We start from the raw sequence: 25,980 nt of genomic DNA on the forward strand, positions 1-25,980 counted from the left end.
CATGCCGCATCTCCTTTACTGACACTTGCGCATGGAACCACCTTGTTGGCACACGCGGCAGAATGCCTAAGAAACAGTAGCGCGTGCCAGTTGTTGAAGGGGACTGTTTCAAGTGGCCTTGTGGTCTTACCTAAGGGGGGTTTTACTAATACGACTCACTTAGGGGCCTCTAGGGGTTTCTAGATGTGTTCGTGGGGGTTATAGTTTTTTTAGGGGGGTTGTTTTGCTATTGGTGAGGTTTAGGGGGTGGAGAAAGGAAGAAAAGGTAGGAGTTGATTTTGTTGATTATGAGAAATGATGAAGGGATAGAAGGAGCAGTACGTAAATGTATATTATTTAGGTACTGCAAAAAAAAAACTAATCGCATCCAATATATGGTGTTCAGAGAAAAAGTGAGAAACGCGAAGGCTTGCTTGAACTTGTAGTTCTGTTGTCCGACTCTACAATTCAGACCTTACAATCTCATTTTGTAAATATTTTTTTGCCCTTTCTGCGGGCAAGATAAAAAGCCGTATATGACGAAAGGAAAAATGAAGAGGCAACTAGATGTGTCAACTCGAGTGTGATACGACAGTCGTAAAATTATGAAATTTCAATATCTAAACTTCCTTTGTTCACAATAAACACATAGCTGAGAAGTACAAGCCGTAGATCATGAACAGCAACATACAGGACATGGAGAATGGTAACATATTCGATTGGGACACAAATAGCATGGTTTGGTCTGGAGTGAGATTTACATTGTCATCAGCGATACGTTTGCAAAGTAGATTGGTCTGGTGGGAAAATTCGAGGTTGGGATTTCAGATTGACCCAAATGGGGAGAGGGCTTTGTCGGAGATTTTATGTTGATGATGCTAATCAAGGGAATAAGAGTGGCGAGGAAGTTGTTTTATTTTAGAGTCGATTACCGCATAACAGGAAGATGTAGGTATTGGACCAACGAAAAAGTTGTTGAAGAGAGGAGTTTTTTTTTCGTTTTTTTAGACAATGGAGTCATTGAGGATTGGGATTGTGATGCACTTGGACTATGTGCTGAATTTCTTGGCCCAGCTATTTCAAAGTATATTTGTTCTTAGAGTGAAGTTAGAAAAGAGCGACACCACCACGTTAGAGGAGAGTCTTGAGAATCTGAAAGTAAACTGGATCTTAGTCAACCTTACAATATCATGCAAAAGAAATTATGTACAGAAAGACAACTCGTGTAATCGACGATCCAGATCGTCTACGCGCTTTACTACCAAATTAAAGACAATGGTACTTAAAATTACAGAGTGATCAATTTACAGGCTTGGTACGGAAATGGATGAACTACGTGCCCTGAGATATCTAGAGTAATCACTTTTTATTACAAGGAATCAGGATAGTAGTGCTCCCATCACGGATTTCTTCATCATTTTGCAGAGCTTCAGAGTCTTTTCACTGCTTCATTTTCCGTCTCCGTTTTATTGCCCTTCTGGGCTCAGAGCTTCGACAGGGCGAGTTGACTAGCCTCTATCTAGATTGAGATATAGTTTCCGGTGCTAATGCACTATCTGCTATCTACATAAACTAGAGGTAACGTGATAATAACAACTACTTTGCAAGTGACAACGTGATGCCGTGCATATGTACGAAGGAGATCAGGCTGAAGGATCATTCACACCACCGAGCGTCTTCATTTTTGAAAGTTCTTCAGCTCAGTCTAGAACCATACGGCAAAATTGCCTTGCAAGAGACGTCCATATCCTCCTGATTCTAAGTATCGTTAGCTGGCCGAAAAAGTAGACCGCCAAGGGGCTATCATAGCCAGTGACTTGTGTACATATAAACCAATATACCGCCACCAGCCTCTCATCAGCTACCATCACAACTTTCTTCTCAAACGAAAAAGGCTTGACCACCCTCATCATCTCCCACCGCTACAGAATCATGAATTTCAATTTTTTAGCCACCATCTTTGTCTTCGCTGGCATTACCTCTGTGCGTACCTCAACGACTTAACCTTTTCCTCCTCCATAGTAGATGAACTCCAAGCTAATCATTCCGAATAGGCCAACACAACCTGCCAATGCAACAGCATCGATCCATCCAAATACAGCATTGAAGGCGGAACAAGAGTTACTTGCCACGGCACAATCACTGTCAACCATCAAAAGCTTGCCGGTCGCATGATCCCCGGAGACCGCTGTCTACCGAACACAATCAGCCTGAAAATACCCTTGGATAAGATCCAGAAGCAGTATTCTTAGGACTGCGCCAGGATCAATATTGCGGATGTGACTCCATGGCCAAATGCCACATGTCAGGTCGCTCAAGATTGATTGCACGGGTGAGATCTTGTATAATGTTGTTGTTGAGTTGTTGGTATTTTCGTAGCTGAGCTTATCTCGTTAGTTGGACGCTGTGCTGGAGCCGTATGACAGATCACTTGATGGGTAATACGTAGCAATATCATGCGTGCCATCTGATGAGATATGGCTCAATGTTTAGCGACAATCGAACGCTAGAATTCACTGTTTCAATAAAGCAGTGCTTTATTACACTACTACGCAGTAATACAGCAGACCAAAGCTAATCCTGTACCAATATCTGAATACAATAATCACCTGAGTATGCAAAGTATTCCTAGAAGAAAGAGAAAAGCACTCTTGTTTGAACCTTTGTATGCTAAGATTGGCTCTTTTTATAGAAAAAATTCAAAAGACTTGTGCCTCCACAATCATGTCTAGATTCTTCCTGTGGGTTTAATATGCTATGCTGTATCAGTTGTACGTGTTCCCTTACCCCAAAGCCTACCACATAAAGCTAGATGAGGGACAGGACGCATGACGGGCATGATAAGTAGACCCTGCATATCGGCAGGCCTTCATAACTCAAACGACACAATACCTTCCAATACCCGACAATTTTCCAACTCCGACCTCTCCTGTGGTTATTGTACTGCTTCTTTTTCTTATACATTCACCTTCAACATTCCTTACGAGCTTAGCCATCTATTGTCCTCATAAGCACCCTACCCTTGCCACTTACATTACATAGCACTTCTTTTAAGACCTGTATACTTTGTCCGTTGAAAGCCATACGTTCAAGCCGGTTGCTCAAGGCTCACCACCCTCCATGTCATATTTTCGGTGCACACGTCGGTCCGAGCACTGCAATGGAGTAAGAAACTCTCTTTCCCAGACTACACCGTTGCCTCCCCTGTTGCACCTTGTATGTTCTCACGAAGCTCAAATCAGCGGAGCACACATGGACATTGTTTCTTGAGAATCTCAGGGTCGGTGATGCGGGTGTTTGTCATGTAGAACGTGTGTAGCGCATTGAGCACCACACCAGTGACACGCTGACTGGTCGTTACATTACCGCTAATCACTGCCGTTGTTAGCGGTTGGGCTTATTATACTAGGCTCCAGGATTGTAACATCAACTGGACTCAGACAGCCCTGGCTCAGAAGGATGTCTGACTTGATCATACATCGCAAGGCATACATGATCGCCAAGTGTGTAATGGCCTCAGGCGCATTGGTGTTACCATACCGCTAAAGTCGAAAACGGCCGAATCATTCCTTGTCAATTGTGGTCGTGAGATTGATAGGCATACCGTCGTCCATATGATCCAAAGTCTCCAGTGGGCGGCCGCCATAACAGCGGTACATATCCTTCCGAAGGTTTCGAACTGCCAACTTGCCCGTTCACTGAACCTCCGACATATACATCTGCACGTATTTAAGTCCGTAATTCTTAATCAGATTATGAACCAGCACGATACACTAGGTATTAGCGGCAATCTGAGCTTTTAAATCCGAAATGTTGTCACTCGAATTTCGGCTGCCTGAGCTGCCTGAGCACTTAGACGGTATGTCTAGGACGTGCACCTCCGCATGAAGGATTGACCACTGTGGTCTGAGTCTCGTCCATGATAATGGCAGGACTGCACAGCCCTCACATTGGAGCCGAGATCTTTGAGCTTGTAGACTGGAGCGCTTCTGCATCCAGTTCCCGAGTCGAAGAAGACCTGTGTCTGCTTTGTGGATGCACTGGCTTCCCTCAGCTTTGCATCCTTGAACTGCTGCAAAGGACTCTTCTCGGCTATTCTGCTGGCGGAAGTAATGGTTCCAATGCGAACATCGTCGATGTAGACCGGGCGCTCAAAGGGTGAAGTTGAATGCTCGGCGGTGTCTTTGGACAAAGGCGCACAAGAAGCCGTTGTCCTAAGGCTTGAGAATCATAACTCGCACCCGAACCCTCGAATCTTATGTTTGCGAAAACCTCGTATATTAGTTGCTCCTCGGTGAAGCCTTGGCTCTGCAGCTCCTTAGTACTGCGGTCAATGAGGCCTTTTAGCTTGCCATTGATCAAAGACGCCCTGCGCTCCGAGAACCTGCTTCTCATAATTAACGCAATGGCCATAAAAGCATAAAGTCATAGCTTCCGAGATGATCTAGGTTTGCTCCGTTGCGATCGTCGCTTCTGTAGCTTCACTTTGCTATTTCTTTGCTTTTGAGAACCAATCTTCGTCTTTTACAGCAGTAGCTTCACAAGCCACAAGTCTTTCGGGGCTAAAAAGAAAAGGTTTTGGACATCATTGGTTGGTGTATGCTTTGGGTGGGCGTTTTTTTGTTGACTTGTGTGTGTGTCCTGGGTAAGTTGTTTTTGTTGAGATGCTTCTTCTAGGCGTATGTCGTCAATATTAGGTTTTTTTGGGATATTGCTTGTTTAGGCTGGAGCCTCGAGGTGGCTAGCCTGTTTATGGGGAGGTGATCTTTGGAGTCTGCAGTTGATGGAACTGCACGTTACTTCCTATGGGATATCGACTTTTGCGCACGTTAGTTTCAGCTTTCAATGTGACCATGAGCAAGCTGTACAGCTGTTCAGAGTGCCACAATGGGAGGAAGAAATGGAAATAGAGTCGTCATCATTGGAGCGCTCGGAAAGACCCATTATGTACCCCGATCTACGAATTATTAACGGGCGTCTAATTTGTGGACATTGGATTGGCGGCGATCCCCAAACTCACATACACATCCATGCTCACGATCGATGGACTATGTAATATGCGTAAACCTGCAAGGGTGGAGAATGAGGTTTAAGAATCCTTTTTAAAAACAATGAGACGTTAGTGGAGATTATGTCTATCCTGATCTTGTGAATTTGGGGAGATTAAAAGAGAATTCGTCTGCTCTGCTCGTTGTCCCATCCCTTCCATTCACCGCCCTAGCCTGCCAAAATGGCGATAGCACCAGATGCTCTCTGGCCACTCGTTTGCATCACGGGCTTTCTAGCCCCCATAGCCCTCGTTTTATACTTTTGCCTTCGAGTCTACTGCGTCGTCTACACACACCTCCAAGGCAACCGACAGCTAGTTCTCGCATGGTGTTTTCTCATCGTCGAATTCTTTCAATATATACCTTCCATATTTCTCTACTTTAATCGAATGCTGGTTCCCCGACGTCCACGTCGACCCAAACTTTTCCTCGAAGGCGAAGATGTACCTGTCGTCTCGGTCCTGATCACTGCGTGTGGAGAAGAACACGACACCATTCTCAACGTTGTACGATCTGCATGCGAGACAAATTGGCCGGCAGACCGTTTGAATGTGATTCTATGTGACGATGGCCGGAGCAATGATTTGCAGAAGAAGATACTGCACTTGCAGCGGGAATATCCCTTTGCACACTACGTCAGCCGACCGCCTCCAGAGATCCCAGACTACGTGAGTTTTCAAACAATCCCTTGAGATTTACCCCACTAACGAAGACATCTCAGAAAGCAGGTAATCTTAATAACGGCCTCCTCTACAGCACCAAACTCAACGACCCACCCTCGCCCTTCGTCGCAGGCCTAGACGTTGACATGATCGTGCAACCCAACTGGCTCCGCCAGCTAATGCCGCACCTCCTCTCCGACCCCAAGATGAGCATGGCATGTCCACCGCAAAACTTTTGGAACATACCCAGGAATGATCAGGTGCGCCAGGATCTCGACTACTTCTACTCTGTAACGGAGACCGTGCACGACGGACTGGGAGCAGCCGATTGCGTAGGGTCCGGGTACCTGGTCAGACGAGATGCGTTGATGGATATTGGCGGGTTTCCTGCGTTTTCGATTAGCGAGGATACGGCGTGTAGTTCGTTGTTGCTGGGGAAGGGTTGGCAGGTTGCGTATGTGGATGAGTATATGCAGTGTGGGGAGATGCCGGAGACGTTGCGGGGGCATATTAAGCAGCGGACGAGATGGGTGAGTGGTTGGCACGCGAGTATCTTGAGTGTCGATTTGCTGACGATCCTTTGTAATAGACGATTGGCAATGTTCAGACTGCGTTCAAGGTAGGCACGGTTTACAATATGTCGAATATGCATGACGGTAGAAGAAAAGCTAATTGTCAACAGTTGAATTTCCGCCTCTGGGGCCCAAAAATCCCACTTTGTACTGCTCGCCAACGCCTCGCTGGCTTCGTCTTCGGCGCCAGCTCTCTTACCAACTGCACCTTGACCTGGATCGGCTTCGTCGGAAACCTTGTCGCTCTGCTCGCCGGCTACCCCTTTGTTGTGTACCATGAACGCTGGCAGCTAGTTTGGCTACTGCGCCTCGTCGGCTTATGGGTCTTTTCCGACACTGGGCACAAAGCCAGTCTGGCGCTCTTTGTCGGTTACAGAGATGCTATGCGCTGGGATCAAGCGGATATCTGGCTTGTGCCATATTACGCGCTCTCGCTGGTTCGTGGATTCGTTCTACCGGATAGATTTGGTGGGACAACGCCTGGTTTCATGCCAAGTGGGAGTTTGTCTGCCTCGATCAAAGAGCGGCGACCCAATCTTTCGGGCTTCATAGGACGTTTCCGCGCACTGTTTCTGCAACAAATGGTATGGATACATGCCTGTTACATCTTGGCCTGCTTGACCGGTCTCTCACTTAACTTTGTCCGCTGTTTCGATCCATCTGCCGGGATTGGTACTGCTTATTTAGAACAGCGTTTACTATCAAGGAGTGATCGATGGATATTCCTGCTTACGAGAATTGGTTGGCCTCCAGTATGGTGGTTGGGTCAGTTTATCAGTTGCTGGATTCCTGTGAGCTATATCTTATGGCCACCAGTACAAGTCACTGCAGACGAGGCGTTGCAGATGGATGAGAAGACGCGGGTGCGATACCCAAAAGAGGAGTATCTGAATCCTAGGAGAAGCAGGTTTGGGCGACCCAGTGATCATATGACGTTGATCATGTTTTTGTATACAGTTGTTACTTTTGCTGCGTCTTTTTACGTATAGGCTTCTCTTGTGTTCGTAGCTGAGCATGTCGAAAACGAATCTTCGGCTGCCAGGAAATAACTGACACATTTCGACAGATGATTTCGACTTATCCGGATCTACCAAGATGTGCAAATCACAAACTCAAGAAACTCAATTTCGAGAACGCTGACTGGTATGATTGATGGCTGAAAGTGGCTGCAAACCGAATCATCTTATTACCATTACAGTGGAGAGAAGGCGATCAGATTACTAAGATAAATCCGCAATCAAGATTACTCAAAGCAAAACCTCATCTTTGCCCCATGTGACCTGGGTATCCGACTCTGATCTTGTAATCATCTTGTGGCCGGTGATGGCTACATTCTTCCACTTCAAAGAGGCGCAATTAATGGTGCCTTTAAACTTTCGACAGTCATTTCCAGAAAAGACAAGATATCCCAGATCTGATTCAAAAGAACCGTTCTCCTTTGAAGTTGAGTGGGATACACCATGTGGAATGCCGCTCCAGCGGAACCAAAACTTGGGCGAGCGGAAGCTATTCTTCTCGAATGTGTCGAAGCGCGTTTTCGCTGGCGACTCTGGTTCAGTGTTACTGCTGGTATCGCCTTGCCCTTGTTGATCATCTTCCTCAGGCGCATTGTCGCCTGATTCGAGATCCGCAATAGTTCGTCGTAGACTGTCTCGACTACCGGCTAAAATGACGGATGACCGCAGCACACCTGGAAGGAGGAGTTCGCCCACAACGCCCTCACCGGATTCGGTCAGCCGGTACAGCTCTAAGGAAGCTTCTTGGTCCGACTGCGCGTCGCCATTTGTAGTCAAGGCCTTTTGCCAGGCTGGGCATTTGACGGAGTAACTTGCGAACGTCTTGCGGACGTCAAAGGCACTGGTGTGTTTGGATCTGCCACTGCTTCCTCTGCGGTTGTGCATGTGGCGTGAAGAAAACGCCGCATCTTGCCAGTCATCATTCATGGCGAAGATGGCTGTCGGGTGTGGCTGGGAGTCTTTGGTGAATGTGGGTGGTAATCGACTCGAAGTCAGTTGCGTGTGTAATTACAGGAGAGCGATCAACATCATAGCCTGGCAGCCATGTAGCCGTGAAGGGTAGAACGAAGGTATTGCTCGGGGGTATTCGAAGTGTTTCAACAAAGGAAACGAGCACCGCGGGTGGAGTTAGAGGAAGAGAAGCAATAAGTCGCGTGCGGGGGTGTGTCGTCATGCGGACTCCGCATTTCCAACTGGCCTGGTTCTGCTGTCCTCGATGAGATTGGCTTTGCAGTGTGCAGATGGCGGTCTCGCGCTCTTTCGATTCGTGAGCATCGATCCATGCTTTTCTTTTTTCCCTGCTTTTTGGACTTGTTTTGATTGTTTATGCGGCGCGCCTCTGCTCCTGTTTGAGCGCATACATGGGTCCGTGTTCAACGACCAGGTCTTTTACTTCGATTCTGAACGTAGCGTGATATGCCTGAATTCCATATGAGACTTGTAGGAATACAGGACACACATTGTGTCGACCAAGGACGTGGTGTTTGGATGGAAGTGGGGCAGCACGTGAGCAGGCGTTGCTAGCATGTGGGATTGTGGCAGCCGCGCGCAAACTGGTGAACCGCCGTCACTCGAACAATGCCGCCCAAAGGCTCCAAGAAGTCTGCACCTGCACCACCACACAAGACGCTGGTCGTAGACAATGGCGCATACACCATCAAAGCCGGCCTAGTCTCGACAGGGACGGACCCTACATACGACGACTGCAGCGTCATAGCCAACTGCATTGCGCGCAGCACGCGTGACAAGCGCACCTATGTCGGCGCCGAACTCGACTCGTGCAAAGATTTTGGCGAGCTGGCCTTCCGGCGACCGGTAGAAAAGGGCTTCATTGTCAACTGGGAGGCCGAGAAGGCCATCTGGGAGCATGAGTTCATGAGCGAGACGGCGGGTGAGGGGTTAAGGGTGGGTATGCACACCTGCAGCGACTATGAGATGGTGTTGCTGATGGCGTATAGTGTGACCCCAAAGAGACAAACCTGCTCTTGACCGAGAAACCAAACTGTCCGAAAGAACTGCAGAAGAACTGCGACGAAATTGTCTTTGAGCAGTTCGAGTTTGCCGCGTATTACAGATGTGTGGGCGCGACACTCAACGCCTACAATAGCCCCACCGCCTCGCCGCTACCATCGCTACCGCAAGAATGCCTCCTGGTCATTGATACCTCCTACTCGGACACAACCATATTGCCTATCTATAATGGCAAACTCATACAGTCAGCTGTCAGGCGGCTCACCGTCGGCGGGAAGTTGCTCACCAACTACCTGAAGGAGCTATCTTCCCTCCGTCACTATAACATGATGGAGGAAACATACCTGCTGAACGAGATCAAGGAAGCTGTATCGTACGTGGTGCCATCATCACAGCAATTCGCTACAGATCTCGAGCGGACATGGAAAGGACGACTGGGAGCCAAACGAGAGCTGGATTCGAGCATCGTCGTCGACTACGTGCTGCCCGACTATGAGAACGCGATACATGGGCATGCACGCCCTCACGACCCGGCAAAGTCGCGCATGCGCCGTGGATTGCAACCTCTGCAGGGACCGAGAGAGGACTTGCTGCCTTTGGGCAACGAGCGCTTTACCGTGCCAGAACTATTGTTCAACCCCTCGGATATCGGCATTCAGGAAGTCGGCCTCCCCGGCGCAGTCATGGAATCGCTGAGTGCATTGCCAGAGGCTCTGAAAATTGGGTTACTAGCGAATATAGTTGTTGTTGGTGGAAACTCGCTCATTGCTGGCTTCATGGAGCGGTTGGAGACGGAGCTGAGGGCTTTGGTGCCCGCAGAGTATATGTTGAATGCAGCCAGGGCAGAGGATCCTATCAAACATACATGGCTGGGAGGAGCACGATATGCTAACCAGCCGGATCTGATGAAGGAGGTCCTTGTGACAAAGGCAGAGTATGACGAGAGGGGGTCGACATGGCTACTGAAGAAGTTTACCTAGATGATACCCTGCAGTACGATTTTCTTGAAAAGTGTCGTATCTGTTATTCTTAAAAAAATTCACCAATGCAAGCACAGCAAGATGTCTTAGAGAAAAGCAGCATCAATGATGCATAAATACATGGTGCAAGAGTTCGGGGCTGCGGCGGTTGTGATTGGCCAGATTTCGGCGTCTTGGCGGGCTGCTGATTGAATGTCGAAGGGATTTCTAGCATCAATTGCATCCTCGACATCCCGCCTCAATGCGCCGAATACCGCGCCCCTCGCGGGCAACTGACCCTTCACATTCGCTCTCTGCGTCTATATGCCAGAGAGTGTCGCCTCTGCCCTATCGTGGCGCTGCCTCACCCTGCGCACACATTCGAGCCGCCGCCGCATTTTCCACCACCTCGCCCAACCGCTTCCTCCTTCCCGGAAAACAAGACAAGAAGAAACACCAGCAGTTTGTGCGGCGATGGCAGAAGCGGCTTCTTGGTGATTCGGAGCCAATTGGTGCACATGTTGACCCATACGACCCGACATCGCCTGTTCGCATAGCGCCAGAGGAACAGGGCGAATATGTGGAGGTGCTCGACGACGAGGGGCCCAACTTCCCCCACTATAAGCCCTCGGAGAACATCAGTGGTCTCCAGCGTGTGGGTGGTGAAGAGTGGCTTAAGCAAAAGGTGGAGAAGGACATGGCCGTGGAATTCGAAAAGCTTACACTGCGCACCTATACCCCGCTCACATTAGAGATGGCAGACGAGATTGAAGAGCTCACTGGCACTCCATACACCCTCAAGGACGAGAATCTGATGATGGCACAAACTGTACACGAGAAGACGAAACGCCCATATACAACCTACAACTTTGGTCTCCATACAAAGGTTACCCGTCCCAGCGATCTGCGCAACCGCTTCACCCAGGCTATCGCCGAAATCTACGCCATGAAGCAGGCTGGTCTTGAAATGGACTTTTCCAAGTTTGCCAACCGCGGAATCTACGACGCGCCACGCTGGGTCAAAGATATCAAGTTGGTCAAGACGGATGGCGGCGACCTTGCCCTAGCTTTTCCTCAACACAAGAATCTAGAGCAGCTTTTAGAGAGCATGCAAAGCGCCCCAACTTGGGAGCCTGCACTTGAGGAATCAGACGAACTTCTTGTCGAGGAAGCTGAAGACATTGTCGCAACAGAAGAGCAACCTCCGATCATGGACCCTGACACACCGACACACAAGCGGGCAGCTGTGGTAAAGATGGATGACGAGAAGAAGCCGTTCGACTTCATGTCGAATCGTCCTGTGCCTCGTAGCAAGCCAGTTGAGAAACCAGTTGTCGAGGAAATCACACCTAAGGCAACTTCCACTTCGCTTCCGCCAGAGCCTCCCACTCAAAAGTCCGAGACTCAATCTGCCAAGGAGTCACGGAGTCGGACACAGCACTCAATTCTGGAAGGTAAAGCGCAGCGTCTGGCCGAGGACTTTGCGGCTTTGAGGAGAGCTGTACAGCAGGCTCGAACAAGCGGATCTGCCGCCAAGCCTGAGGAAACAAAGTGGCGACAGATCCAAGTGGCTGATGTCGACCTCAAGTTTGCTGTAAGTGCTCTTCCTGATCACAGCATAACAAAATATACTAACTTGGTATGATCAGCTTTACAAACGTCTCTACCAACTTACAGGTTATCGCATTTCCGACCCTGATCTGACGTCCGCAAACACTCTTGGAGACCTATACAATAGCCTTTGCCTAGCTGCTAAGCCCCAGCCCACGAGCCTCTTCTCCGCTATCCACGTTGAAGGCCAGAAGGCGCGAGAAAAGGCCAAGCGAGAAGCTGAATCTGCTGCCGAGAAGAAGCGAAAGGCTGACCTTGGTGATTTGATCAATTTGGGCAACGTCGAACTTCGCCGAGTCAAGGCAACCAAGCCAGAAAAGCGAAGCAAGATTGGTCTAGACAAGGTGGTCCACTATGCGCTGTGGGAACGTGGCCTAGGCACTGGTATGCCGTTGAGATCAGTCAAGAAGGGAAAGAGGAAGGCTCGTGCCGTGGTTGGATTATCACGCAAGCGAGCGGAATTTTCAAAACCGTTGAGCAGCAAGGGCGCGGACTTCTTAGCGAAGAAGACGAGGATGTGGAGAGAAGGGCGGGAAGAAATGGCCCAATCCTCGGCCGTATAAGATTTCTAGTGCATGGATATTGTGTCTATGCTAGGACAGGGAAAATGAAGATGTACTATACTATCAAATGTACTTATGAAGGCACAGGGAACATTGTTGTTTTTCGAATGGAATGGTTCCTTGCCACTTTGCGTACTGCTATGCTCATATCTGGTGAAGAGAGTTTGCGGGAATCACCTGGCCACGACAATTCACGGGTGCTTGCACTCGGGAGACACCAATGCGGTTCGATCGACAGTAGATGATCGTTGACGAGTATCCAATCGGGTTAGTGGTCCGTCCAGCACGTCCATGAAGGCCGTAGTTAAGCTTCGACCCTGCCGCCTTGGCACCAATAAGGTTCAGCGGACGTTGGTCAACACGACACCTGTCGAGCTTACTGATTAGTAGTGTTTACTTTAGCTGCAGAAGCATCTAGTAAGCGGCAGTAAAGTAAAGCGGCAGCAGGTACATTGCCACTTTCTATTCGTCCAAACGTGGTCATGGAGCTCGTTCAGATAACTATCTACTATTATCTTATCTTACTGATACCCTTAGTGTGTTTTTTCTAGCACTAGCCACCACTCAATACCCTGTAGCCCATCTCAGGCTATCCAAGTCGAACATGGGTGTACTCGTTGAGTACATAAGTGTTTAATATGTGGCGGTGCCAAAAAATGTGTAATAATTGTCTCCTAATGAAGCGAGATAGATCTGCTAGCCAATCATAGCTTATCATCTTGGTAACATGTGGCTTTTTTTTGAGGCAAAATAGAGATTATTTGCTGATTCCGAACCCCGGCCGCACAAAAACGGGATAGCCCTCGTATATCAAACACTTACGTGCTCAACGAGTAGTCGTCCCTTCTGTTCTCCGCATCGGCGCTGCAACGGTCTTTTATCTCTATAATATACCCATGAATGCGCCGACGCGGAGGCGATACCCGAGGATGCAATAACTCATCCCGTGTGCCCATCCACCCAACGGCACATTGCATCCCTTTTTCCCCTTCCTTTTGCGCCTTGAGATTTCCACGTTGATTTTAACCCGCAATGGATGCGGAAAAGGCGTATGACAAGACCAGCGTGTCGAGTGACAATGGCACCGACATTGCCCCTCACAAGTCAGACACGGGCATCCTGGCCCGATTGCTTGCGCTTGAAGCGCGACTGGATGCTAAACTTGGCATCGAGGCCGAAGCAATCACCAGGAAAAGAGCTGAAGACAAACGCCATGTGCCGTGGCATCAGCAGCTCAACATGATATTCATATGGGCTTCGGGCTCAATGAATACGTCGTCTTTTGCAATTGGGTTCTTGGGCCATGAACTTGGGTTGAGTAAGCATTCAAATTAACTCCCCAAAGACTGAAAGGAGGGAAAAAGTTAAGCTAACTCGGCATGTGTTTTTTTTTGTTTGCGTGAATAGCACTCCGACAGTCTGTTGTTATCACTATTTTCGCAAACCTTCTTGGTGGAGCGGCAACAGGATTCACAGCAACGCTTGGAGCGCCGACTGGTCTCCGTCAAATCTCCATCTCTCGGTACTCGTTTGGTTGGTGGCCGACCAAAATCATCGCTTTTCTCAACACAATCCAGCAGATTGGATGGGCAGCAGTAGCATGTATTGCAGGCGGTCTGGCGCTCCAGGCCGTGGCAGACGGCCACCTATCGCTCGTGGTAGGCATTGTCATAATCGTCTGCGTATCAACCGTCTTTTCGTTTATAGGATTGCGCGCCGTCCTCTTCTACGAGCGGTACGCATTTTTCGTCTTCTTCGTCATCTTCATCATCATCTTTGCGGAAACGGGAAAGTACACGGATAACAGCACCACGACGACACTCGAAGGCGCAAACCTCGCCAGCAGCGTACTCACCTTTCTCGCAATCGTGTATGGAAGTTCGGCGTCCTGGCAGATCATCGCATCAGACTACTACGTGCACTACCCTGTCGACGTGAACCGCTGGAAAGTCTTCGTCCTGACTACCCTCGGCGTCACCATCCCAACCTCCATCAGCATGTGCGCCGGCATCGTTGTCTCGTTTGGGCTAAACAACCGCCCAGACTGGAACACGGTCTACAACACCCAAGGCCTCGGCTTCCTCGTGCAAACCGTGCTGCACCCCCACGGCTTCGCAAAGTTCATTCTCACTTTACTCGTCCTCTCCGGCATAAACACAAACGTCATTTCCATTTACAGCGCCGCCATTTCGTGCCAGCAGTTTGCGCGGCCCCTCGCGCGCATCCCACGCATCCTTTGGGTTTTTCTCTCCTTCGCCGCCATTCTCGGTCTTGCCATTGGCGGCCGCGAAAAACTAAGCACTTATCTGCAGAATTTCCTAAGTCTCCTCGGTTACTGGTGTACCCAGTACTTTGTCATTGTATGCAGCGAGCACGTCATCTTTCGCAAAATGAACTTTGCCAATTATGACCTCGAGGCGTGGAATGATCCTTCGCGCTTGCCCCTGGGACTCGCGGCTGGCGCGGCCTTTGGCCTGGGGATTGTGGCCTGGGTTATGGGTATGGTGCAGACGTGGTTCGTAGGGCCGCTTGCAAAGCAGATTGGGAGCGGGGGTGATGTAGGGAATGAGTTTACGTTTGTTGTTACTGTTTTGGTTTACATCCCTGCGAGGGTGCTTGAGAGGAGGATTATTGGCAGGTAGAAAGTGTGGAGGATATCCCCCCTCCACCTTGCTAGGGGAGGGGGGGGGGGGTGCGAAATATGGAAGGTAGACACATGAGGTGGTGGAAGTTACGGCAAGAAGAGAGCTATATGTTGTCTAGATTGAATTGGAATCTTGATTATCACGAGTATATATGCCTTTAGTATGGCATGTGAAGCAAAAGTTCCATGATGATTTCTCCTCATGCATTGAAAGATTATCGGAAACAAAATAAAAAACAAACATGTCTTAACAGCACGAAGGACAGGTATAACTCCGGAACGAGTCGGGGTAACGCCAATGTTGGGAAGAAGGAAAATTCTACAAGGGGAGTTAGTGTAGGAAATGTGATTTCCATGTTTTAACTGTGTCACCTAGGAATCAATATGCTCTCTCATTGATTTGGTGCGATGGTCATACTTTTTTTTTATCTGCAGGAGCAACAAAAGAAAAAAAAAACAAGAAGACTCATCACAAAAGTACACAATTCAAGAAAAGGTTCGTATATATATGTATGTAAACTGGTGGTAGGCTAGGAAACTAGCGCGATGAACCATTTATGTACAGATAGCAAAGCCAATCAAGTTCCACAACCAATAACTGTTTTGTTTGTTGGTGTTTCAGATGGTACATTATCATTAAAAAGAGCGTGACTCATGTAGTTCATGGGAGATCAACAAGTTTGATAGTAGAGACCTCGATGTTGGCCATGTTCTCGCTGTATGCGACAACCATTTGGTCACCTTGGAACACAGCCGAGGGCCAGTAGAATCCGGGCACGTCGGAGCCATAAATAGGGCGAGTGCCAACAGGAACCTTTTCCTTGGAGTCGCTGCGAAGGATGCCAATGTTGCGGAATGCGAGGTCGTCACCGCGAGAAGTGGCGACGGTCAGAATTTCCTGGGACGAATCGCTGTTCATGCCGCTGTTTGAGATGTACACGCGGGTCTGGGTAGCGCTTTCACTGCTACCAAACCAGGCCTTGTATGAGCTGTAGATGTTGGTCTGTTCAATCTTGGAGCCGTCTTCGGTTGCGGGGAACCAATTGTTGCCGGTGATATCGCTGGTGAATTCAACAAAGGCATTGCCAGTCCTATTCCTCACCGAGACATCGGACCAGAATCGCATATAACGTCCTGTACCCGAGCCGGCAAGGTAGACTGCATTGGTGGGATAGCTGACGTTGTGTTTACCATCAGCAGCGATAAGGGGTGCGTTGAAGAGAGATGTTGCTTGAGCTGGCACGGCTTGTGGGTTCTTCAATGCAGCGAGGATCTTCTCCTTGTCGTCGCACACCTTCATATGGTACTTTGTGCCGTAGACCGTCTCGGCCCATTCATGACTGCCGGTATACTCATTCGTCTCGATCCAGCATGGGTCGCCCGAGAACGTGGTACCAGACAAAGGATCGCGGCTCAGCTTACGGGCGATGCGACCGGCTGATTCAGTGTGTCCAGGACAGACGTTGTCGCTGGACTGTGCAACGGCATAGTATGTCGCATCAGACTCGTCTCCGCCGATGTAGACAATGGACAAGGCCTGCAAAGCTCTTTGGGGAATGCCACGCTTGCAGTAGTACTCCGAGGTCTGGATGGTTGTCTGGTTTGGCAGAAGAGCCGCGGGAAAGGCAATCTCTGGTTTGCTCCATTTGCCATCTGTGGAGTAAGAGATTCGCACATCTTGGCCCATGCCATCGACATCCTCTGGGGCGCCAGAGAAGAGCAAGAAAAGGGTACCACCCATGTTGTAAAGGAATGGATAGTAGGAGAATTTGCGATTGTCATCTGCCGCCTTGTCGATTGGAGTAATGACGGAGTTGATTTGCGTCCACTTAATCTGCCCAGGTTGCTTTGGATCACGTTCGGCAGGAACTTGCCAGAGGTTGTCCTCGTTGCTCTGTCGCTTGATCACTCGGCTTGGTGCAGCCAATGCGCTGGCAGCCAAGGTAGAGAGGAGAATAATCTTGTTAGGGATCATCTTGATAGTATTCTCAATTAAGGGGTACTAGAAAGGAGGTTGATGGTGAGCGGTGAATATGGAGAACCAGGACAAGCCATTATATAGCACCGCAAGCATCGAATCTCACGTGTTCCGGCAGGATCCCAGCATTGCTAGTAAGTATATCGCCGCAAACCTTGAGTGGAGTGAGGAGGCCATGACGCGCAGGTCCGGGATAGGGAGAAGCGGAGCTAGTGTGGCGGTGACAAACTCTCCCGCGCAACCGAAAACTGCACTATTATTAGACAAAATTATTCCATTGGCTCCGCCGTCTACTCAAGCCGATCACCCGGCCAAGGCACTCGTCACGATACGAGGTTGTTAAGTGTTATTGACGAGGATCTTGCTCAAGTCAATGCATTGCTACATATCCCAAGGCTCGTTATCCCTGCATTCAACCCCAGCAGACAACCACCTTGGCAATTGCACTAGCGGCTAGTGCCAGAGACATCGCCATGGCAAATATGCATATTTCAGTGCTGTCTATTATCTTCCCATCTCCATGAACCGTTGACTAATTCCTCATGTCATGGATCCACCGCCGTAACTTTCTGGGTCTTACTTACATGAGACACGCCGACAGTAAAGTTTTCATCTACTAATCTAGGACCCGTCCGAGGTCCAAGTTTGGCGCTGCCGACCGGGAGCAACGCCATTTCCGACAGTCAAATGCCAATGTTAGTGGCCGCTTCGACGAAACTATCGCCACTCCGATGGAACCGTGCCCTGCGCGGGGTATTACGATGGGGAAGGTCGTGGCATGCATGCTACTACTACTACAAGCAGATTCAACACACCACCAGACAAGGGATGTGCTACGTCATACTTCCTATTCTGGAAAGCCAATAAAATAATACTGTCACGATACTGGAAATGAACCAACAGCATTCATGGTAGTCTGACGATCAGCCAAATGTGGGAGTTGAGCACACAGACTTTGGAATCGGACCCAGAAGATTTGCCCTTCCTCCGGGTTGAGATACATTATGTAATATCCTCTCGCTACGGATGATGAGATGATGAGGATGCTCCATAGCAATCTCCTTGATGATGTGAGACGGTGCAAAAACATGTGCGGCAAAGGCGTGGGCCTGTGCAAGTACTTGCCGACCTTCGTCATCGTCTCGCTTGCAAATGGAGCTTCCATTCAAGCACAGCAACCGCCAAACGGATGTAGCTGCCACCGTAATCGCAATGCCTCTTGTTCTGGCTGTGCCCTTCTACCAGGATATCCAATGTAAGGGCAACAAGTCGCAAATCATTACATATGTCGCCATACGTATCTCAAGTAAGCCTCGACACACGAACACTTGTACGATCCTCTACCTTGCATGGCTCATGTTGTTCTCGGTGGTATCTCGGCAGTCCAAGCTCCACATCCCAGCTCGTATGATTGCCACGATGCAAACCTTGTCCATCTGCCCATCCAAGTCCCCATCTTCCATATGCTTCACTTGTATTCCATTCAAAAAAACACTGACATGAGATGTTGCTGAACTCAAAACAAGTCGAATATGAACATGATGCTTTTGCGTCAACCATAGTGTTCTCATGCCCAATTTCTAAGCCCCCTTAAGCTGAAATGGCTCGAGTGGGCAGATAGGATTTGATTTAAATTTGGTATCTCATCTTCTTACAGGTTCCAGCCAAAGTTTTTGTTCATCTCGAAACCTACGCCTTCTCTTTGCCTTTGCCATATGCATCCACCAATGGGGCCTCGGGAATCTCTACTCCCTCAATACCCCATCTCATCCCAGGATAAGAATCACTGTGCACCGAGATATCCAATCTCTTGCCTTGCGCATCCGGTGGCAGTGAAACTTTGATGGAAACCTGTAAAAGAGAGCGCGCGGCACCCCCCATCGGCTGTTTGCCAGCTTCTCCCCGATTGTTTCCACCATTCTTGCCTGGGTCGGGCCAGTTGACTCGCTTGAGCGCAACAATTTCGTCAGTACTTGAGTACGAGATGATGGCAAAGAACCCTTCGGTTTGGGGCTTGGGATAACGCGGTGCATATATTCGCACGCCTCCCTGTTGCATCCTCGCCGAGTTTTGGCGCGTGGCCTTGAACTCAAGAGTAATGGCATTGACATTTCCTAGGTCAAGCTTTAGGACCGGTAGGCGAGATACAGGTTCCGTGAAACGTTTCAGACCACCATGCGAGACGCCAGCAAACTTCCCGGCGCGTTCAAGATCGACTGCAGCAGTAGATGTAACTTCTATCAGCGTCTTTGGTTTGGCTTTTGGATGCTCGAGACGAGCCTTTTCTTTCTCAACATCGACGCCTGGAAAGATGGACAATGGGCCATCGTTAGGCCAACGCGCTGATTTGATGGCTTGTAGAATGGAAATGACGGTCTCGCATGAAGATCGATAGCCAAGTTCGGTAAGAACATCGATCGTTGCTTGAACGATACGGATACTCTGATCCAGCACGCTGTTTTGATCGCCCACATAATCTGAGATAGGCAAGTCAATGCGCGAAAAGTGAGCCTGCAAGAGTAAGAAAGCTTTCACATGCGGGTCCCACATTGGGAGACCAAAGTCGTCAGCAGAAATTGGTAGTGCTTTTGAAAGCTCCATGTTTATGAGATCCTCGTTGTGCCGAACAGGGAGCTCGTCGTATTCGGTAGCATGCGAAATCCAAGCCAAAGCTTCTGCAAAGGTGGCGTCGCGCTTGACGTTCTGCACGAGATAGCGGATCGTTTTATGGCTGAGGTAATAGTAACTCATGATCTTTCCAAGAGGGGTGGGGTCGACTTCGCCCGTTGACTCAACGACGGCACAAGACGACTCGTCTAACTCTCTTAGGGATGTCTCTACCAGCTCAACCATGTAATCGTTGGCCATTGATTGCGCAGCTATTGTGTTATGCTCTTCCGCTGAGATCTCGAGACCGTAGAAAGAAGGGTTCTTATGCAGGCGACGGAAGAAGAAGGTCCATGTCAGATAGTCCAATGCGTCTTGCTTTGTGGTGATAGTCCCGGCGGAGATTTCGGCACCCAGATGGTTGTCCAGGACTTTGTGCAATGATGACTCAACAGGAAAGCCAGTATGTAGGAAGTGCTTGTAGAATTCCTTTTTGGCATCCTGCGTGAAAATACGCGCGATACCGGAGTCGTCAAACTGTGGGCGCCCAGCGCGACCCAACATTTGTAAGACATCGGTCAAGTCCATGTCCTTGTATCCTTCAGTCTTTGCGTCGAAAAATTGAGTACCTTTGACAACAACGAGATGCGCGGGGAGATTGACACCCCAAGCAAGGGTACTGGTAGCAACGAGGATCTGGATCTTGTTGTTTGCAAAGAGCTCTTCCGACAGGGAGCGGTCGGACTCTACAAGACCAGCATGATGCAAACCAATGCCAAAGCTTAATGCCTCGCGTAATGAATCATCGTGAACGCGGTCCAAATTGAGTGCCAAATCTTCTTCTGACATGCGCAGGAAGCGACGTGGGTTATCCTCCATTCCACAGAAGTTTATCAGGTCGCGAGCCGTCAAACGAGTTTGTCTTCGAGACGCTACAAAGACAATGACTGGTTTCTCTGGGGAATGGGCTTTGATAGCGAGGAATGTAGGTCGATTCATGGATTGCATGAGTGGGCAGAACCCACGCTGCTCTGGGAAGCCATCGATGAAGATTTCCAAGGGAACTGGACGGACAGAGTGCCGGAAATTGAAAAGGCCCTCCTTGACACCCAGCCAGTTGCCAAGGTCTGCTGCATTTGCGCATGCAGTTGACATACCAAGCAGGCGAATAGAACCGTCTTTCTTTTGCGAAGCGATGTAGTTCATGCGCGACACAATGATTTCTAGAATCGGGCCACGGTCGCCGCCCAATAAGTGGATTTCATCAATAATGACCAAGCTAACTTGACGAACGTAACCACGGGTCTGCCAGCTACGACTGATACCGTCCCACTTCTCGGGGGTTGTAATGATGATATCAGCATCTCGAATAGTGCGTGTATCTGGCGTGTTGTCACCTGTCAACTCGACAAGCTTCAGGCCCATTGGTCCTGCTAGGCGCTTCCTCCAATCCTGTACTCGCTCTCGAACAAGCGCTTTCATTGGAGCAATGTAAACAACCTTTGAGCCTGGCTTCTCACGGAATGCCCACCACATTGCCAGCTCAGCAGCAACAGTCTTGCCACTGCCAGTAGGCGATCCAAGTAAGACGTTTGCGGACGTATGGTAGAGACAATGAAAGATTTGCGATTGCATAGGATTGAAGTACTGGAAGCGTTGCGCATAGACTTCTTCCAACAAAGGGTTTTTCAACGCCGCTATTGGCAGAGGCTGAAGGTTCAAGAGGTCTGTGTAGACGCTCTCGGTGTCGGGCCGGATCAGATGTTGGAAGGATATGGGGTGCACAGTTTCCGCTCCCAACCAGCGGTCAGACACGGCGCGGACATAGACTTGCGTCGGGAGCGGATCAGAAAGTGGGATCGTGAAGTCTAGTTCATGGTCGTCGTACAACTTCTTCCTTGATAGAATGAAGAACTCATGATGGAAAATCTCCGATGTTTCAGAATTCTCAACCCAGATCCAGAATGATTCCGAAGTGCCATGATGACGATCATTCCACACGAAGTCGGGTGTGAGAAACAGCCGTATTCGAAGTACATCCCTGTTCAACGGGGCAATCTCCGATTCAATGCTTAGCGTGGGGAAATTCTGCATCAATTTTGAGATCACATTTCCCATCTTCTTGTTGTGCACCATGTCTCCAATCTCGGATGGATCCATATCCCTCAGCATTTGTATCGAAGGATTCTTGTGATCCAGAGCTCGCAGAACTGGCTGTGGAAGGTCGTATTGGTGTAGAGGATGTTGAAAAGACCAACACCGGTGCTCAATGGATTGGCAAAGACTTAGAAGCACCAAGCATTGATAACCCCAACGCCTGTTAAGCGCTATCATGAACAATGCACGTGCAATACGCGCGGCATTTTGTGTGATGTAGTTGGTGTCTGATACGAGAGTGAAGTCTTCCAAGCGCGCTCTGGAAATGTGTGCTTGGAGCAGGTAGTTTGTTTTCCCGTGTGATGTTGCGTAGCCGTCTTTCACTTGAGTGATCACGTGGCCGTCTTCTTTCAGTGCCGAGAGTTCCTTCTCCTCGCTCTCCCGTGATTGCACTTGATCGAACTCGCCACTCATACTAACCATGGCGAGGGCGTCGGCATCTGTACTTCGAGGTCGCATCATCGCGTTGAAGATCTCGATACTTGATTGTTGCACATAATATTGACTCGCGATGCGGCCAACATCTTTGGCTCGCAAATCTTCAGTAGTCTCGTTGAAAACGATCATCTGGCTTCTCTGCAAGGTACGCGCTGCGTCTATGATGAGTTTGCGCCTTCTTCCAACCAGCTGTGGATCATCGCGTATCTCTGACCACTCGATTCCGTACATCAGCGGGCTCCTTTTCATGCGGACGAATAGATACGAATATCCAAGCCAAGTAACAGCCTCGGATACCGTCGTGACCGTGCCCAAGGATATCTCAGCATTGAGGTTATCGATAAGTCTACTAGAGAACCTCGACTCAATTGGCTGTTGCTCAGTTACGGCGCGCATGTAATGGTCGAGTCTGTCGTGTGTGGTACAGATGAAACCGATACCACTGTCTTGAAACTGAGGTCGACCAGCACGACCGAAGATCTGCAAAACATCGAGGATACCGAGATCTGTGAACTTACCCTCTTGGGCATTGTACACCTGGGTTCCTTTGATGAGCACTGCCGCAGCAGGCAAGTTGACACCCCAAGCAAGTGTGGCGGTACAGCAGAGAATCTTGAGAACACCTTCTGCGAAAAGACGTTCGATCAAGTTTCTGTCAGAGCGAGGCATACCAGCATGATGAGTACCCATTCCTTTGCCAAGTAACTCCCTCAACTCTCTACCTTTTGATTGTTTCATGTCCCGCACAGCGTTCTCGTATCGCGGATGATCTTGTGGGTCAAAGAGATCAGTGCATTGCTCTTCCATGGCCATGTCATACAATCTCCTGGCTGTCTTTACGGTATCCTTTCTTGAGTGCACAAAAACCATGATTTGATGACCGAGTTTGAGCATTTCAACAACCTTGTCAAATGCAACTTTCTCCAGATTCTCCCGTGATTTGGCAGTGCCGGGCTTGCCCTTGGCGCCGATGAAATGTTGTTCCAATGGTACTGGACGGAATGATGCGTCAAAGTAGAACAATCCAGCCATCTTGTTGACGTGCAGGAATTCGGCCACATCGACGTAGTTGGGCAGCGTAGCCGAGAGGCCAACTATTCGAATGAGTGACTGTGTACTTTCGACTTGTCGTTGAGTGCGTGCTACTAAGCTTTCGAGAACAGCACCGCGCTCATCGTGCAGCATATGAACTTCGTCTATGATGAGGAGTCGGACCTTTTGAACTAACTCGGTGTCACCGGTGCTCTTCCTCGTAACAACGTCCCACTTTTCGGGGGTAGTGACGATGATTTGAGTATCGAGAATCTCAGCTTTGGTGAGGTGCATGTCACCTGTGAGTTCTCGCGCTTTTATACCCAACCATGCGAGGCGCTTCCCAAGCTTTTCAGTCACCTCTGCAGCGAGTGCCTTCATGGGTGCTACATATATAATCTTGAAGTCCTCCGCCATGACGGTGAAGTCAGTGGCCTCTGGCTCGTCGATGGGGTTTGGAACGACGTTCTTCGCCACAGTGTTGAGAATGGTGAGCATGGCTGCATCCGTTTTACCAGCACCAGTGGGCGCGCAGATGAGCATATTTTCGCTAGTCTTGTATGCAACAGGGTATACTAAGCTCTGCATCCGATTGAGGGTCTTGTAGCCTTTGAAGGTGCGTTGGCAAAGACCATCCAGCTCTCGAATCTCGATAAGCTTGCGCCCTGCGCCGATTGTACCCACCGGAACGGCTGGAATCTCATATTCTTCGTATAGATTATTGTCACGATGTACCGAGTCTGGAGGCAGGGCATACTTCTTGCCATAAGCCGATAGCTTGTTCCCGGCATCATGAGCCTTGTATACATGAGGGTACTGAGGTCCGGTACGATCCATGGCTGGTGCCAACGCAGCATTCTTATGTTCCCAATCTGCACGTCGCAATGCTTCCTCTCGCTCGGCACGAGTCTGCAAGCGGCCCATGACACCATTGCCTTGAGAAGCAGCTGGTTCACGCAGCGACCGCAGAAGACTTTGACGGTGAGAAATGAGGTCAGCCACGAGGTCCAGCTCCCCATAACCAACAATGTCTGCGAGCATCATTTGTAATTCTTCATCTGCTTCTAGTTAGCCTCATGGCGGGGTGGAGTCGGTTCGATCCAGGCTGACCATTACTGTCGCTGGATAGAACAGCAGCTATCTGTTCCTTGAGCGCTTCTGCATCCAGGCCAGAACTACTACGAGCCACTTGAGAGCACTTTGCCACTAGCCATTGCTCATCGTAAGTGTTGCTTGCGGCAGGGGCCCGTGCAAATTCGTCCAAATGGTCGCTGCTGTAACCCTCTTCGTATTCATCACTGATGATGTCCCAGATATCCTCGCCACTGGCAGTTCCGGAGATATCGTCGTAATCGTCGAAATCAATATCATGGCCATAGGCAGGCGCCTCTTCAACATCAGCTGGCAGACCCAGCTCGGCAATAGCCTTGCGCATGGCATGAAGCTGTTCGAACCATTGTGCCTGGGCTTCTTCAACAGCGGGTGACATGCTTGCTGCGGCAGAAGTGAAGGTGGTGACCTCTGATTCACGGCTTGGCAAGATTGAAGATGATGGCGTAGGCACTGGTGGAGTGGAGCGGTCGGCCTCGGCCCGACGTGCCCCGCCCCCCATTGCACAGGCGCCATGACATAAGCAGAGCATTACCCTGTCGCCTTGGGCATGAGACGGACGAAGCGCTACACCAGGCGCATCCTAGACATCGCGTTCTCTCGATATACTGTTGCGGGGCACCAGACACTACCTAAGCTTCCACATATACCTCTTTCCTACACCTTTCCCTACACTATCGTCACCCCCAGACAATAAATCGCCACAATGAAGCTCGTTTACATTGGCGTAGGTCCTACCCTTCACCGCTGCCCGCCGTACAACGCCCCCGGGGGTCGCTGACAAGATGCAGGTTTTCAAGAATGACACCAAAGATGCCATCGAGCTGACGGGCGCGGAAAACCTCAAATCGATCAATCGATGGGTACAGAAGGGCGTCAAAGAAGGCGTACGTTAGAATCGCTTTCCATGCCAACTATGCTCTCAGGCACGAGACAGGGCGCATGGGAACGCACATGCTTACGACGAGCGCAGATTGTCTTTGCTTCGGCCGTGGTTGCTAAAAGAACACCCCCACATAAGATGACGGATGTCTTGGAAAATGGTACTATACGGTCGTCTTTCAGGTCGCCCTGTGTTAACACTGCGCACAGGACACAAGTTTCATGCCCTGGCTTCCGCTGACCCCATATGCGCTGTCGTCGTGACCGACGATGAATACCCCAGCAGTGCCGCACATCGCATTGTTCGCAAGGTACTCGACGAGTTCTCCGCTAAATACCCTCGCTCTGCCTATAGCGGCTTCACAGCCGACGCCGCCAAGTTGTCGTATCCCGAGCTCAAAGAATATGTCGAGAAGTACCAGGACCCGGAGACTGTCGACGCCACAATCAAGATCCAGCGGGAGCTTGACGAAACAAAGGTTGTACTACACAAGACTCTTGAGAGCGTCTTGGAGCGTGGAGAGAAGCTAGATGATTTGGTCCAGAAGAGCGAGGGGTTGAGTGCGCAGAGCAAGATGTTTTACACCCAGGTGAGCCTTTAACAGCATCCCGAAACCATGGCCATATTTACTGACGTCTGGACAAGGCCAAGAAACAAAACTCGTGCTGCACGGTCATGTGAAAGTTGCTTAGCTTTGATGAATCTTCCGTTTGTTTGGGCGTTGGTATCTGCATTTCATAGTCAGGATAA

The 25,980-nt window shown here is 49.6% G+C and overlaps 8 protein-coding genes across 8 annotated transcripts; 4 read left to right on the forward strand and 4 right to left on the reverse strand.

Moving 5' to 3' along the window:
• Window positions 1–1,911: 1,911 nt before the first annotated feature.
• PSV08DRAFT_356639 (uncharacterized protein) lies at window positions 1,912–2,231 on the forward strand (the record flags this gene model as incomplete). Its single annotated transcript, XM_014217852.1, has 2 exons — window positions 1,912–1,962; window positions 2,034–2,231. The coding sequence occupies 2 exons, from the start codon at window positions 1,912–1,914 to the stop codon at window positions 2,229–2,231; spliced, it is 249 nt and encodes an 82-aa protein (XP_014073327.1).
• A 1,613-nt stretch (window positions 2,232–3,844) lies between these two features.
• PSV08DRAFT_356640 (uncharacterized protein) lies at window positions 3,845–4,392 on the reverse strand (the record flags this gene model as incomplete). The annotated part of the gene is made up of 2 exons (XM_014217851.2): window positions 3,845–4,161; window positions 4,221–4,392. 2 exons carry the CDS (start codon window positions 4,390–4,392, stop codon window positions 3,845–3,847), a joined length of 489 nt encoding a protein of 162 aa, XP_014073326.2.
• Window positions 4,393–5,209: 817 nt separating this feature from the next.
• On the forward strand, window positions 5,210–7,250 carry PSV08DRAFT_252087 (glycosyltransferase; the record flags this gene model as incomplete). The annotated part of the gene is made up of 4 exons (XM_014217884.1): window positions 5,210–5,695; window positions 5,749–6,219; window positions 6,279–6,308; window positions 6,372–7,250. The coding sequence occupies 4 exons, from the start codon at window positions 5,210–5,212 to the stop codon at window positions 7,248–7,250; spliced, it is 1,866 nt and encodes a 621-aa protein (XP_014073359.1).
• A 137-nt stretch (window positions 7,251–7,387) lies between these two features.
• PSV08DRAFT_366270 (uncharacterized protein) lies at window positions 7,388–8,390 on the reverse strand. Its single transcript, XM_014217868.1, has one exon. The coding sequence runs from the start codon at window positions 8,202–8,204 to the stop codon at window positions 7,509–7,511; it is 696 nt and encodes a 231-aa protein (XP_014073343.1). The 5' UTR covers window positions 8,205–8,390; the 3' UTR covers window positions 7,388–7,508.
• A 465-nt stretch (window positions 8,391–8,855) lies between these two features.
• Window positions 8,856–15,023, forward strand: PSV08DRAFT_374778 (actin-domain-containing protein; the record flags this gene model as incomplete). The annotated part of the gene is made up of 7 exons (XM_014217850.2): window positions 8,856–9,182; window positions 9,236–10,168; window positions 10,440–11,801; window positions 11,857–12,202; window positions 12,654–12,655; window positions 13,429–13,699; window positions 13,789–15,023. The coding sequence occupies 7 exons, from the start codon at window positions 8,856–8,858 to the stop codon at window positions 15,021–15,023; spliced, it is 4,476 nt and encodes a 1,491-aa protein (XP_014073325.2).
• Window positions 15,024–15,507: 484 nt separating this feature from the next.
• On the reverse strand, window positions 15,508–17,042 carry PSV08DRAFT_337873 (uncharacterized protein). Its single transcript, XM_014217880.2, has one exon. The coding sequence runs from the start codon at window positions 16,998–17,000 to the stop codon at window positions 15,687–15,689; it is 1,314 nt and encodes a 437-aa protein (XP_014073355.1). The 5' UTR covers window positions 17,001–17,042; the 3' UTR covers window positions 15,508–15,686.
• Window positions 17,043–18,613: 1,571 nt separating this feature from the next.
• On the reverse strand, window positions 18,614–24,787 carry PSV08DRAFT_211090 (Sec63 Brl domain-containing protein). The gene is made up of 2 exons (XM_066092089.1): window positions 24,348–24,787; window positions 18,614–24,298 (listed from the first exon to the last, which is right to left on the reverse strand). Exons 1-2 carry the CDS (start codon window positions 24,724–24,726, stop codon window positions 18,693–18,695), a joined length of 5,985 nt encoding a protein of 1,994 aa, XP_065948103.1. The 5' UTR covers window positions 24,727–24,787; the 3' UTR covers window positions 18,614–18,692.
• Window positions 24,788–24,912: 125 nt separating this feature from the next.
• PSV08DRAFT_337896 (Longin-like domain-containing protein) lies at window positions 24,913–25,954 on the forward strand. The gene is made up of 5 exons (XM_014217841.1): window positions 24,913–25,074; window positions 25,139–25,234; window positions 25,321–25,390; window positions 25,440–25,819; window positions 25,876–25,954. The coding sequence occupies exons 1-5, from the start codon at window positions 25,054–25,056 to the stop codon at window positions 25,909–25,911; spliced, it is 603 nt and encodes a 200-aa protein (XP_014073316.1). The 5' UTR covers window positions 24,913–25,053; the 3' UTR covers window positions 25,912–25,954.
• The last annotated feature ends 26 nt before the right edge of the window (window positions 25,955–25,980 follow it).

The sequence above is a fragment of the Bipolaris maydis genome (assembly GCF_028858645.1).
Source record: "Bipolaris maydis strain C4 unplaced genomic scaffold PSV08scaffold_16, whole genome shotgun sequence".
NCBI lineage: Eukaryota > Fungi > Ascomycota > Dothideomycetes > Pleosporales > Pleosporaceae > Bipolaris > Bipolaris maydis.